The sequence below is a fragment of the Neolamprologus brichardi genome, chromosome 13, assembly GCF_056152115.1.
Source record: "Neolamprologus brichardi isolate AB-2024 chromosome 13, ASM5615211v1, whole genome shotgun sequence".
Lineage (NCBI taxonomy): Eukaryota > Metazoa > Chordata > Actinopteri > Cichliformes > Cichlidae > Neolamprologus > Neolamprologus brichardi.
This window is the reverse complement of record NC_142116.1, coordinates 15,874,762-15,889,204: the sequence shown is the minus strand read 5'-3', so window position 1 is coordinate 15,889,204 and position 14,443 is coordinate 15,874,762. Positions and strand designations below refer to the sequence as shown.

The window sequence follows — 14,443 nt, the reverse complement described above, 5'->3', positions numbered from 1 at the left end:
GGGCTCTTGGACTTATTTTATTGATGTGCTTGGTTAACTGTTATTAAAACATGATTTTCTCTATTTCATATCATCTTATTGAATTAGATTCTACGGACTCACTGCTGTTTCTGGAATTTTATCTTCCACCCTACAGGCGCAGAACAATACTGTTCCTGATTCCCATCCAAGTACACCGCCAGCTGTTTGCAAAACACACATGCACGCACTTTCCCGGTCCCCTTGTTTGTACTGCCACATACAGTTTGTTTACTTCGTCTTAGTCTCTCCACAATCCATCTGCAGGATGATCTATATGGTGTCTTCACAATCCACATATATCTTGATATAGTACAGAAAACAGTCACTTTAAAATCATTTGTATTGGCCTGCATTTACAGTCTATTCACATGAGGAAAAGCATTAATGCATGACGCAGATCAAATAGCAAATGCAGGAACACCCTCCAAGTGAGCCACTGATCCCACATCCTGTTCACAATGCTACAGGCTTTTGAATCTGAATGTGACCCTTCTAGGGAGTTTGCTCCAAAGATGAAGGCCCTCACTGTGTCAGTGGCACTGATAGAAAGAGACAGATATGCAGCGTGCCTCTTTTCACAGCCAACATACACATTAGCATAACTCCCTTGGCGCGGATAAACCACCTAGCCACCTGTAGTTGCACAACTCAGTAACCTCACTTCTCCCATGCTGGTGCCCTTTCCCCCCTCAACTTCATTCATATTCTCCTCCTGCATCTCTCACGTTTACAGTTATGCATGTGAATGTGTGCGCTTGTAAGTTTTCTCACTGCTGATGCCAGCCAAAGCTGCTGCCAGACTGTTTTGAGCTAATGAAGTGAGCGTGCTTGAATTGCAAGCACACATCCTTTGTTACACGTGGAGCAATCTGCAGGGAGCCCGTAGAGTCTGTCTCTCACAAGTAAATGGAAGTGGGCTAAAGAGTTTAGAAATCCATCACAAAAACAACATGAGTAAGAGGATGGCAGTGTCTTCTGGATGTGTTTCCAACTAAAAAATCGTGTGCATATTCGAGAGATCAATATAAAAATGCAGCTGTAGAAACTTGCCACAGGCTGCTCTCTCTTTCTTTCCTGTTAAGCTCTTCTGGAGGAGGGCTTTTGGTGAAAATAAGGGGCAGAAGGAGTGTCCTGAGGGCCAGTGGGAGCCTCCCCCTGGGGTTGTGATTGGCTGGAGCTGTTCTGAGTGAGTCCAGGGGAGGCCAGTAGGAAGGTGAATGGTCTGGACGCCTGCTAGGGGGCAGGCAGCAGACGAGAGCAGCTACCACTGCTTCTTAAAACCTAGGTACTCCTCATTACAGACTGATAGACAGAGAGCAGGAGAGAGCTGGAGGCAGTTCTAGGAGAGCACCAGGGAAAGAAAGTGAGAAACTGTGAACAGGGAAAGTTAGGAAAAGTAAGAAGTCCTACTTGTAAGCTCACTCTTCCCTGACTGCTGCCTCCCCACTCCACTACCTGAGGCACATACACACACACACACAGGGAGGTGTTTCAGGGAGGCTTAGAGGGTCGACTCTCCAGGGAAGAAGGGAATTAAACACTTTTGTTTTCAATCCGCTGCGTTCATACTCAGGAGAAAAAAAGGGATTACAGCTTTCACGCCTGCCCCCCCTTGTTTCTCTCTTCTCCTTGCATTTTGTCTTCACTGAGTTACTTTGGAGACTTTGGATATAACCTTCTTGAATTGTTGGTCTGAACTCGTAGAGGCATGGCAAACGGACAAAAGAGCCCCAGGTGGGCATTAACCCAGGGCTCCTTCAGCTTGGCACTGGGCCTGTCGCCCTTCTCCCTCCTCCTCCTCCTTACCGTCTCGGCCGCAGATGAGTATGACTACTACAGCTGGCAGTCGGACAACTTCCACAATGGCCGCTTCTACACCAAGCAGCCCCAGTGTCTGGACATACCAGCTGACCTGCGCCTGTGCCACAATGTGGGCTACAAGAAGATGAGGCTGCCCAACCTCCTGGACCACGAGACCATGCCCGAAGTTAAGCAGCAGGCAGGCAGTTGGGTGCCCCTCCTGGCCAAACGGTGCCATGCTGATACGCAGGTCTTCCTGTGCTCACTGTTTGCACCAGTGTGCCTAGACAGGCCCATCTACCCTTGCCGCTCACTGTGCGAGGCTGTCAGGGACAGCTGTGCTCCGGTGATGGAGACCTACGGTTTTCCCTGGCCGGAGATGCTGACCTGCGACAAGTTCCCCATTGATAACGACCTGTGCATCCCCATGCAGTTCACCGGGAACCATGCGACCCAGCCACCAGGTAGGCCACCTTCATTCATGCACGCTCTTGCAAAATACAGTGAAGAGAAATGTCAATAAAATCATAACCAATTTTAATTTGGATAACTACTGAAGAGGCTACTGGTTAAAATTATAGCTTTTCCAGCAGCAAAAAGATAATCTGGTGCTTTCCACAAAATGTAAATATTATGTTTTAGCAATCTCTTTTAAAAGATTTAATAATTCAATAAATGCTCATTTAATAAATCTTTGAGATTTTTTTAAAATAAAAAAGCAGTGTTTAAATATTCTGTCCTGGTATATTTGATAAAATCTAGTTGAAAACAAGAGATATATGAATGCGCATGTGTTTTAAATTCGACAGAAGGAAAAGATGCCCCGAAAAATATGTTGTGTTTTGCAGACGCAGGCGCTGAGATGGAAAACTCAGCAGAAAGTAAACGAGGAGATAAAGTTCTGAATTTTTCATTGTTTTCATAATATTACTTTAGCAAATGATCGTTCAAGTCCTTGCAATCGGATACACTGAGAGTCTGTAAACTGTGAGGATGAGAGAATCAGATGGCTTCCATACATTTCCACAATGACAGACAAGAGATTAAGTGGAAAACTAGCCAAAGGAGGTCAGCGAAAGAGACGGGAGCAGGAAGATGCTACAGGGGAAAGTTCTAAGTGGACAGTTGAGGACGGCTCTGGCCATCTATATATGCCTCAGGGAGGTACGGAGACAGACCAAGGGAGCCAGAAGACTTGGAGACTCCAGCAGCCAGATCGCGCATTGAGTTAAGATAGATGGACTGCGGGGGTATTAACTGAAAGTTACACAGAGGCACATGCATGGACACACACCCTTATCAGTAGTCATCCATCTACAGCGAAACAGTCAAAGAGTGAATGAATCATGTTTTATTTCATGGTTTGCACAGAGTCAAATTACCAAATTAACCTTAGCTGGATGAAACAAAGGACAAATCTTTATCAAGAGTTTCTGAGAGTGATTTGATTCACAAAAATAAGAGAATATATTATTCTTCACAAGCAATGAGTAAGAGTATCAATTGTGAATAGTGGGACTGAGTGGGAACTAAATCCAAAGAGGTGTGCAAATGCCTGTGTGTATGTGTGTGTGTGCATGTGTGTGAGAAGCACAACTACTTAAGCAGCCTCTTCACAAAAGCAGTCAGCGCTGAGAGGGAGAGAGAGGGAGTTGATGAGAGTCTTTAGACAGTGGAGGGGGACAGTCCCCACTGTGTCCCAGTCTGCTCAGCCATTGTTGGGTCTGGCAGCCAGCAGGCCAATTAGCTAGAAGGCCAATTACTGAGTTCCCACTAATTAGTCGACATGACAGGACAAGAGACGCAGGCAGAGAATGGGAATCGCTAAAGTCTGATTGTCCCTGAGAGAGCAGAATGAAGAGGAGTGAAAGGAGAGGGAAGCAGGAGAGTAAGGACAGGCACACAGCGAATAAAAGAGGAGAAAAGCTGCTTCCTGCAGCATAAGAAGTGTTTGCCTCTGCTTTCAATGAGAACCTGAAGAAAACGGTTTAGATCCGGTTTAGAAAACGGTGCAGATCTCTTAACTATTCCTAGAATTAGATCTAAGTGTGCTGAAGGTGCTTTCAGTTACTGTGGTTGTGTGTGGGTTGGTGGTGGGGGCAGGTGCCTGTTGAGCCAAAGTCAATTAAAACTGTGTCCAAAATCAAAAACCCTCTTTAAATTTTTTATTTTTACAAACTAAGCCTTAATTTATCTTTTATGTTAAGGACACTGAGTTCATACGTGCTGAAAAATGCTATATAAATATAATGGCCATTGCCATATTGCTCACATTACTTCACGATTTGCTTTCAACCGTTTAATCTCATTTTTCATCTTCTTACGTTTATGGTGAAAAGGTCTTTTTTCACTTGAAATGTCCTTTCTGTTACTTGAGACGTTCTTTGACAGATAAACACATTTCCTAAAGCGCTGAAAACCAATCATTACAAAAACAATGTCAGTCAGTTGTGTGACATATCTTTCCTTTTTATCAATAATGGTCACAGCATACTGACATCTAAGTATCTAATCTGATTTGCAAAAAGCAGTGGGAAAAAGACCAGTGGAAGATTCTTGGGTGAATTAATGCAGTTCTGACTTTTTCCATTAGGGAAAATGGCCGTTCTGTTTTTGTAGGACTCGTATCAAGTATGTGACATTTTGGTTTGCGGAGTTATAATTCATTCTTCTACGTGCACTTTGAGAAGGAGGCGGCTTGACGTTCATCTGCCACCTCCCCAAACAGCCAACTGTTTGTTGATCCCATCTATTCAAATAATGATCAGAGGAGGATAGATTACAGAGGGTCCTGAAGAATCAGTGGAAATAAGGATTTTTAGTGTTAGGAAATTTTACATACAAAGAACAAAAGAAAAAATATGCTGATTTTAATTTTTAAAGAATAAAATGACACTCAAAAACAAAAATGAAATAACGGTAAAGTTAAATTTGGGTGTGTGCTTTTTTAGGCGTGTGCATGTGCGTGTATTCTTGTGAGTGTTTCAAACTGAGAGTGAACCCATATCACTTCTAGCCCGGAGGCTCAGCCACTGACATTTCGCTAAGAACCAGAGATTCTCAGATGTGCCGATGAGGCCATCCCGAGGACAAGCTTTTGGCTTCTAATTCCGCACGGATGCACACCCGCACACACACAGACGTAGACACAGACACACACACACACACACACATGAAAACACAGCCAGCAATAATAAAAAGGAATTTCAGCTAAGAGCTCTTAGAAGTGAGTTTCCCGGGAAGCTTCTATGTCACTGGAGGACACTGACGATTTTCTTTACACGGGATCGCATGAAGAATCTTGTGGTAATCAAGGTGAATCTTTGGGAGTTGGATCAATCACAAGAATTAGTATAGCTTTACTCGCTGGTCTCCCAGTCCGGGAGGCCCCGATGCTATCTGAGCTATTCTGCAATTACATGATATAGCACGGTTCGAGGACTCTTGTGGAAACTAACAGTACAGAGCAAGATTCACTTTCCACCTCTGTGTCACAGCCAAAACTGGCAGAAACTCACCACCACCTGAGCTCAGGTTTTGTGCTGGCACTTGTGCCTTTACGTGCGTGTGTGTGTGTGTGTGTGTGTGTGTGTGTGTGTGTGAAGAGCCCAAGGGGTGTGATTATGTGAAATACAAGTCTGTATATTATACCACAGAAGACAAGCTGACTGCTGACAAAAGAGGGCCCAGGCATCCCGGGAGCGGAAAAGGCCAGCCGAGCTCAGTCTGTCAGACAGGGAACAATTATTGCCACACCATCAACTACACCTCATTGTTTTAATGATGCCACTTTTAGCTGCTGTCAGCATCTGTAAATCAGTAGGCATGATTATCACAGACTGGATTCTGGTTTTGTTTCTTAACTTAGTTTGCATGTTTGCACCAGAAATGAACACTCAAGATATGTGCATGCCAGTAAAATTGCATGGGAGGAAAGGTCTGTCCTTGCTGAAATCTGTGATGAAATGTGACTAGTGTGATTTACAACCACATTAAAGGAGACAGGCAGCACTGTCAGGACCCCAGCAGCACAACAGTCACTGCTCATATGAACTTGGTTACTATATGAAAAGGAAAATATGATCCAATGGTCTGGATATGGAGCGCTGCCGAGGCGTTATGAGGATGTATTTTCTCTTCTGTGTAGGTTTCCTACAGATGCAAGGAGCATGCTGTGTTTTAGGGGCCCCGTGGGTTCCCCGAGTCATGCTTTAGTTCTCCTCCGCCCCGAATTTCAACAGATGTTTGGCTCTCCGATGTAAATCACGCTGAATTTCATCTCCGGGATTGTACCATTTTATGTCATAAGTGCTGCTGCTCATAACTTAAAAGACCCAAATAAGGCATGAGATAGTGACCGGCGCACATTCTTCTTATAAAAGTCGCTGTGGAGCTCGGGCAACGAGCAATAAGGTACAAGAAATGTCAGAGAACCAGATGACGGTGTTGTTAGATGTGGTCGTCAGATGTGTGAAAACATGTGTTTGTGTTTATTCAAAAGTGCGCATAAGAGAAAGAGGCAGCGGCGGCATGTAACCTCTTGTATTTTTACCCAACTATAAAAACGATTCCAAGCGAATCAGTCAAATGAAACAAACATAAAATATGATTTGTAGTGTTTGTGATTTCAGCTGCATGTTTAAAGTACGTTAATTAGATTGTTAAATATCATGTGATGACAAGCGGTGTCTATTAGGAATTCACTGTGAACAGGCACGATGATTTGTGTTGTTGCCCAATAAATTTCATTCCAGAAAGCAATTTCCTAAGCTAAGTAAAACAAAATAAGAATGACTATGTCATTAAAGAGAACAGATATTCCTTTGCATTGGTACACGGTGCCACTGCTTTGTATTCCAAATTTATTTTGCAAATGAGTTTTCACGTTCATAAGTTTAATAGGTTTTTCTTGGAGATTTCTTTATAGACAAAAGACACTGCAGAAAGACTGAAATGTTATTAACCTCGGAGCTATGAGTAAGTGAAGTTTTGGAGAAGTTTCCCCCTCTTGCTGTGCACCATTTCCACCCTGGCTTGCTGTTTAAAGATTAACAGCAGGGCCTTCCACAAGATCTCCTCCCTACTCACCCCGTTCCCATTATCCCTTTCCTCTTATCCTCAATCATCAACTCCCAACCTCCTCATCCTCCACAGGTTCTGTAAGCTCTGTAAGACAGTAACATTTGTCATAATAAATTGGAACATTAAAATTCCTGTAATTAAGTTTATAACGCAGTAGGTAAATGCCAAAAGTAGCACACAAGAGGTGGTCAAGTCCAAAGTCAACCAGAGTGAGAGCAAGATTTTCACAATTTAATTGCATGGTAAAAAATTCTTCAGCTGCTTTGAGATGATGGCAAAAAATATATTAATGAGCTCAAAGTCAAAATATTTACTGAGCAGAAATGTGTCCAGGAAAAAAAGTACCAAGCCACGCAGCAGTGATTCCCATCGGAACATGACGGTGATTCCCTCGACAGAGACCGACGATGAGGGCAGTCGTCCCTTAAGTGATTTCTAAGCGCCATCCAAACGCTGGTTTTCGGTCCAAGCTCAACTAAGTTTCATGGAGGGACTGCTTTCTCCTGACACATGCTCTGGCATCAGCGCAACCGGGCCTTCTGCCAAAATACCACCCCTGTGAAACCAGAATGAATTACCACCGAGTCTGAATAAGACCGAACGGCTTCAAGGGGACCATTCAAGACGGACAAATCCAGAGAAGTTTTGTTGTCTCTTGTTCTGTGTGTGTGTGTGTGTGTGTGTGTGTGTTTTTCCATGCTTCTGTCCCAGTCTGCATGTCAGCACCAAACAATTAGAAGCCTGACCTTGCAGGCCTCACAGGTCTCCTGCCTATGAAAGCATGGGAACACTCAGAGGAGAAAAAACTGGCAGTTGCTCTACAAGAACATGGCTCAGCTACCTCCAACACACATATAGGCAGACACACACATGCATACACTCACTGGTGGTTAGGGGGTTCACCTCCCCATGACCCAAGCAGCGAAGCATGTTAAACTTTGACCCATCTCATTATCTGGCCAGACGCTGAGGTTTGGGCTGAGGTGATAACCTCTGAACCCTGACTTTTAACCCAGGGCCTGCACAGTGCAAGGAGAGGCGTGTCGTTTTGCATAGGTGTGTTTCTGGAAAGTGGGAGACACAGAAGGAAAGGGAAAGCACAGGGAACTCAGGGGGTGGGGGAATAACATATTTTGGATCTTGCAATGAGGGAATGTCAGAAAAACTAAACTCTCCTATAAGCAGTTATCTCGAGAAAAAAAAAGGCTGCTAACTCAGCAAAAGTTCTGCACTGTTTTCCCTTCATGTTGTCAAATTTATCCCCTAGGTGTATAGGTATGTTGTGAGGGCAATGCTTCTATACCACATCCTTCTCTCTGTGGCCCTTTCTAATATTATACTTTTTTTTTTTTTTGCTCTCTTGGCTTGCGGCTCTGTTTGGTGGATGAGTGGCCTGATATTAGATGAGTAGAGCTGGAAATACTCTGGAAATACATGGAATCGAAGCAGTAATTGTTTTGATAATGTTTAATATCGAGGGGAAAATTACAAGGTGGTGTGTGTTCGTGTATGTGTGTGTCAGAGAAGTCTCTGATGTTTTATAAATCCTATTAATTGAATGGCAAGGCCTTATTTGCCTTACATGCAAAAAATACATAAAAAGGATTTTATGCAGGGCTTGTATTTCTTCCCTCGTGTGCTCTGTCTCAACTGTGTGGGAAGACAACAACAACAACAATCACAAAGTCTCATATCAAAGTTAGACAGGCCAAACACGCTCTTGAGTAAAGCATGCATGACCGTAAATTTTGAGTTAAAAATAAACTGAACTTGTTGCTTTGGTTTCCCCCTCGCTCTTTCACAATGTGCGGTTGCTGTGTGGCCTAAGTGATGGCTGCGTCTGTGTACTGAATCACTTTTCACCATGTTCAGCAGCTCCCGCCGCACCGTTTACCTTTCTGAACAGCCGAGACCACGCCTGCGCCACCAAAATATACAACGGGCCAGAATAAAAACATTTTCTCCAGTGTAATTGCAGGGCAAACATCAGTCAGCCTACTGGACTCTGCGTTCACTCAGCAGCAAATAGCCTCTGACAAGGGGGAGGGGGGGCAGCAAATAAGTGCCTCAGAAGTGCTCAGGGCTTAACGATTTCATACTGACACTACTTTGGTTTTGCTCACTGCACTTGACCTCAACGCTGCCGTTAGATATGAGCTAATCTGGTCTTAAAAGCACCAAAGGAAACGAGATTGAATATAGGTGACGACAAATTCTTCTTCCTTCTTTTTTTCCCTTCAGTGTCAAAGGTGTGCCCACCGTGTGACAATGAGCTGAAGAAAGACAACATCATGGAGCATTACTGTGCAAGTGACTTTGGTAAGTAGTAAAAAACTGAAAAACGTAGTACCCGACTATGGATACAAACGGTCACTAGCATACAGCAGGGTTATGGAAACTTTCTTACCTATCTGCAGTCTGGTAAACTGGAGTTTGTGAGAGACTGACAACACAGCAGAAAAGTGCAATTGCTTTGTGTACAACAGTCAGCCAAGTACAAGAGTGCAAGCAAAACATTTCACCACGGTGTTGATTTGGATTTACACGTCTGTTTCATGACGTAATTATAAAATCTGTTTTTTAATATTGTGTTGAAAAGTTGTAATAACAAACTAAAAAGTCAAAGCACTGTGTCTTTAAAAACTCCCATCAACATAAATGGCATGGACATAAATTTATAGCAAAATAGCAAAATCACCTAAAACGAAAGCTTAACTTTGAGCTATCAGTGGTTACATAAAATGAAGATTAAGTGGTATTTACGCTATTTTCCTTTGATTATGAATTAAAAAGCACGTGCAACCACACAGAGAATCTCATCTGCACATCCCTGTTTCTCACTTCTGATCCTCCCTTCGGTTAAATCTTTATTGCAGCCGTTTCGCGTTAATTTCGCTGCTAGAATCGACTTTTTCTTCACATGAGCTGATAAATGACTTCATTTCTTAGCCCCAATTTCAAACTTTCCACTTTCCAGCCTTCGTGTTTCACAATAGTAACGACCTTAAGATGATGCCAGAGTATAATTATATAAATATTCTGTTATTTGAGTTCATCACAGCAGCTGAATTGTTTACAGTGTTTACAGTTAATGATAAACTGCTGTCTATTTGCTCTGTTCCAAACACGTTAAGCACCAAATGAGGAATGGTGACAAAAAGTTGTGAAATTACAAAAGCATGTGTGGCCAGGATCATTTTTTTCTCTGCATATTTCATGTTTCCCGCAGAGGCGATGCCTGCAGTATAAAACAGTTTTACAAAATAACCACATGTACAAAAGAGCCAGAATATACAGAGCATGACCCATAATAAATGATAAAACCACATCCAACAACAACAAAACACGTCCGTGCGCACCTTCTTGACTCTCTGAGCCGCAACCAAAATGCAGACACGTCTCCTGTAATTCAACGTGACGTTACCAAATCAGGGATATTTATTTGTCTGATTAATTGCGGGATTATATAACTCAATCTTTTACATGAGGTTGCTTCAGGGATCATAAAGGAAAACACAGATTCTTTCTGTTCATTAATATGAAACATGATTGCAGATAGCCGCAGAAAGATGTTTTCGCAAGGGAATGCGTCGAAAAGATAAGTGTGACATATGGATTTGGAGATCAAGGAAGGAACAACTCTACAATGTTATTCTGTAGTGCTTGAGCTCATACCTCATGAATGCTGCTACCTATTCATCTTTGGACACTGTTTTTGCTACGGTCTGCTTTTCATGGACGATCTCATGACATTTCTTACTGCACTATCCAGCTGCTGCACAAATGACAAGAGTCTTGTCTAGCCGACACCTTGTTGTTAGAGTAGATTGCTTGCTTCAGCTTGAAGAAAACCTGTTTCTCCTCAAAACGACGGCATACTCCTCACTCCCTCTCTTTCCAGCTGCTTCTACCTCTACGCCCTCCTCTGCTCACTTTAAAGAGAGCGACTTTGTATAAAGACGTGGGCACAGCTTGTCACAAAGATGCTGGCCAGGCAGCACAGAGGGCCCCACTGCATCACTTATGACTAAATATGACTGATTACGGGTGGGCATTTAAAGTGAAGCAGAGGGAGATGAATTATCCTCCGTACCTTCACTGAACACACGCCGTACATACACATGAATGCGGTCTTTCACAAAAACACACGCAGCTCAGGCATGTAGGCAGGCAAATACAGCGCATAAACACACTCGCCGCGAAGGAGCTGGATGTGAAACAGGATGTGAACAAGGGGCAACTCAATGCACACATTCCTTTTTGAACACGCTATCACTTCACATGTACTGTATACCTATCTGAGTGTACCGAGGGATGTTTATGCAACCATAGACAAGCAGGCGAGAAGTGAAATGGCGATCTTCCAGTAGGCCGGAGTACATAGCGATGCTTCATACCGACCCCACACCTTTGCCCGACCCGTGATTAATTTCACCTGTCAAAATTCTCACCCAGAGAATTCCTCTTTTGAATGTTTGGCAGTTCAATTTTAATCTCTCGCATATAAAAATATGAACTTATAAACAGAAGGTGCAATGGGAGATTCAAGTCAGTACTTCATTAGGCTGATAAACTTTGAGTTTGCTGTAACCAGATCCTACATGTAATAAAAACTGTGCACAGAGGTTCTCTGTTCTATATATGTTTTGCCTAAAAATACACCACTGGTCGCAAAACACTGCACTGCAAGTGTGTAAACAATGACACAGGCAGGGCAGAATGACAACAGATGATAATGATTCCATGTAGCAATATTAATCTTATGCTGCAAGCAGTTTTTTAGACTTATGGATGTCCTGAACCTGACTATAAATCTGACTTTGTCTGAGACTTGAAAGCAAAATCATTTAAGATGATTTTTGCTCAGGAATAGCCCAACAACAACAAAGAGAAGACTTGTGATTTATATTGCCAAAATATGTACACCAAATTCCGAAAAGATGTTGGACTGTGGAGTTTTTCCCGAGTCAGACATTCACAAGGATGCAGCTTTTGCACACTGCTCAGGAAAGTCTAAATGATGATACTCGGGGGAGGTGTAAAATAGCTACTGCTTTAGAACAGTACAGAGCTCAGTACTAGACTTCCAGAAGTTAAAAAAAATACCACAGCTGCTTAAATAAGAGTGAAACACTGGGATCAGAGTGATGCATTAAGAGCTTTAGGGTTTTACTGAATAAAAATCCATTTAAATATCTTCTTCTCTTCTGCTTTAGTCCTAAAGATGAAAATCAAGGAGGTGAAAAAGGAAAAGGGTGACCGGAAGCTAATTGCAGCACAAAAGAAGAAGAAAGTTCTGAAGCAGGGCGTGCTGAGGAAGAAGGACCTGAAGAAGCTGACCTTGTACATTAAGAATGGTGCCAACTGTCCGTGCTCCCAGCTGGACAGCCTGGGCTCCAACTTCCTCATCATGGGCCGCAAAGTGGACCAACAACTGCTTCTCACGTCCATTCACAAGTGGGACAAGAAGAGCAAGGAGCTCAAGGTCGCCATCAAATACATGAAGTCCCATCAGTGCCCCACCTACCACACCGTCTTCCAGTGACCTGCTTCACTGCAGTGTTCGCTGAACTTTCCACAACTTTGCTTTTCAGATTCAACCTTTGTTTCACTTAGATTATAGCAGTTATTTCACTAATGCATCCCTGAGTCATGAATCCTATAAAATCTTTTACCAGCCCCGAAGCTAAACACGAATCAGGTAGTTGTCCTTTTCTCCTTTGATGTTAGAGATCATTATTATTATTATTGGAGAGAGGAAAACTGCTTTTTAAATAAGTCAAGTCCCTCCCTTCCATCAAAAAAAGACAATAATAATGATTTCATATTGATTCACACCCTGGAATCTAATGTACTCTTCATTAATATGCTTGCCTATTCTGATATTATAGAATCACTTAAATCATATCCTAAAGCAATCTTCTTAGACATCAGCATTAAGAAATGGAAATTTAACTACTGGAAAGAAAACTCAGCTCGACGCTGTAGTGAAATGAAAATTATGGGAAGGTTTGTTTCTGTGCAAAAAGTGCCGAGAGCAATGAGAGAGTGAACGTATGTGGGTTGTGTGATGTACCAGTGCACACGCTGGCACAGTGCTCCAAGGAACAACATCAAAGCACAGAAATATTGATGATCCTCTTAACTGCATGTTGTAAAAAGTAGGTAATTCAGACCAATACTAAATGCTTAGAAAACTGGGATTTGTTCTTTTTTCTTATCCATGCTGGGAACGAAGACTGATGGAATGAGACAGACTGACTGATGCTTCCACTGACTTTGTACAGAACCATTTCTGTGGCCTGAAAGAGGGAAACTTGAATATTTTTTTACTTTTTAATTTTGAAAGAGAATAAAGTTAGGGCAGTGAAGGCATCGTCTGGAAAACAAGTGGAGAATAAAAGAGAAAGAAAGAGAGAGAGACTCTGGACACAACCAACAATGTTGGATTCATAAGTCTCTTGTACTCGCTATTTTTCACTATCAGTCTTCAAATGTTTCTTTTCTTGTACTTTTTTATTTTATTTTAAATGCTTCAGTTAAACATCTATGGTATGAAAACAAAAAATCCTACACAAAGAGCACCTGAATACACTGTTGATGTAACAATGAGAGATTTTTTTTTTCTAACCTATTAACCTGTAAGTAGTTCTGTTACTGAAATAGATCTTTGTTTTACAGAAAAAGTTAATGAATAAAATATATTTTAAATTTTTATAAAGAACACCTGCTTGAAATGTCATGTTTCACATTTATTACCAATAAACCACAAAGTGTATATTCATGCCTAAAAAAATTATTTTCAGACTATCATCTGCATAAAATGTTCGACTGGTTTAAAAAAAAAAAAGCGCGCAAGTAACTAACACACTTGAATGAGGATGCTCAGTATTTTACGACTTCATTTATTTTTTTTAACATTTTTCATATTAAACAGATACTTTTCTCACTGGCCAATTAGATGCAATAAAATGGGACGAATAGAAAAGGAAACTACTCTGATTTACACTTTTTAAATTTTTTAATCTACCACACCAACTGTCAAAGCATAAAATAAAGTTGACAAGTTGAAAATGTCTTGGTCTGATGTTTCTCAATGTTCACTGTAGGCTGTAAATCCAAAACAGTGATTTTTGTTTGTTGGTTTGGCCATCCTATTCTCTTATGATGTGTTTGACATAAAGCACACTGTCTATTTATCATTTAAATTCACATTCCAGCCAGAACCTCCTGGTGTGACTGAAAGTGGTCATCCAGAGTTTGTATTAGGTTTTGGAATTGGTCTCTGAAAGTGAAAACAAAAAACAAAACAGGGCAACCACCAATAGGTTCTCATCCTATTTTTACTATAGTGTGACTGAGCTATTAGTATAGCTCTTAGTACAACTGATTCACAATCTCAGTTTTACATCATTTAAAGCAAGTGAGTCAAAAATAAGCAAATCTGTTTTGTTTTTGTGAATGGGGGTATTAGCCACTGAGACCCAAACAGTTTCGGTAACAAACTGACAGTTTGTTTTATTGTTTGCTTCCGCTGGTA

General features: G+C 41.8%; 1 protein-coding gene across 1 annotated transcript; it reads left to right on the top strand.

Annotated features, from left to right (window-relative positions):
- Positions 1 to 1,268: 1,268 nt before the first annotated feature.
- On the top strand, positions 1,269 to 13,943 carry sfrp5 (secreted frizzled-related protein 5). The gene is made up of 3 exons (XM_006783895.3): positions 1,269 to 2,285; positions 9,145 to 9,222; positions 12,120 to 13,943. Exons 1-3 carry the CDS (start codon positions 1,730 to 1,732, stop codon positions 12,446 to 12,448), a joined length of 963 nt encoding a protein of 320 aa, XP_006783958.1. The 5' UTR covers positions 1,269 to 1,729; the 3' UTR covers positions 12,449 to 13,943.
- The last annotated feature ends 500 nt before the right edge of the window (positions 13,944 to 14,443 follow it).

Excerpts from the sequence above, each read along its gene's own strand:
- sfrp5 (XM_006783895.3), top strand. The coding sequence starts at position 1,730 with ATGGCAAACGGACAAAAGAGCCCCAGGTGGGCATTAACCCAGGGCTCC. Across the intron at positions 2,286-9,144 it reads CCATGCGACCCAGCCACCAG|TGTCAAAGGTGTGCCCACCG; the intron begins GTAGGCCACCTT and ends TTTTCCCTTCAG. Across the intron at positions 9,223-12,119 it reads TTACTGTGCAAGTGACTTTG|TCCTAAAGATGAAAATCAAG; the intron begins GTAAGTAGTAAA and ends CTTCTGCTTTAG.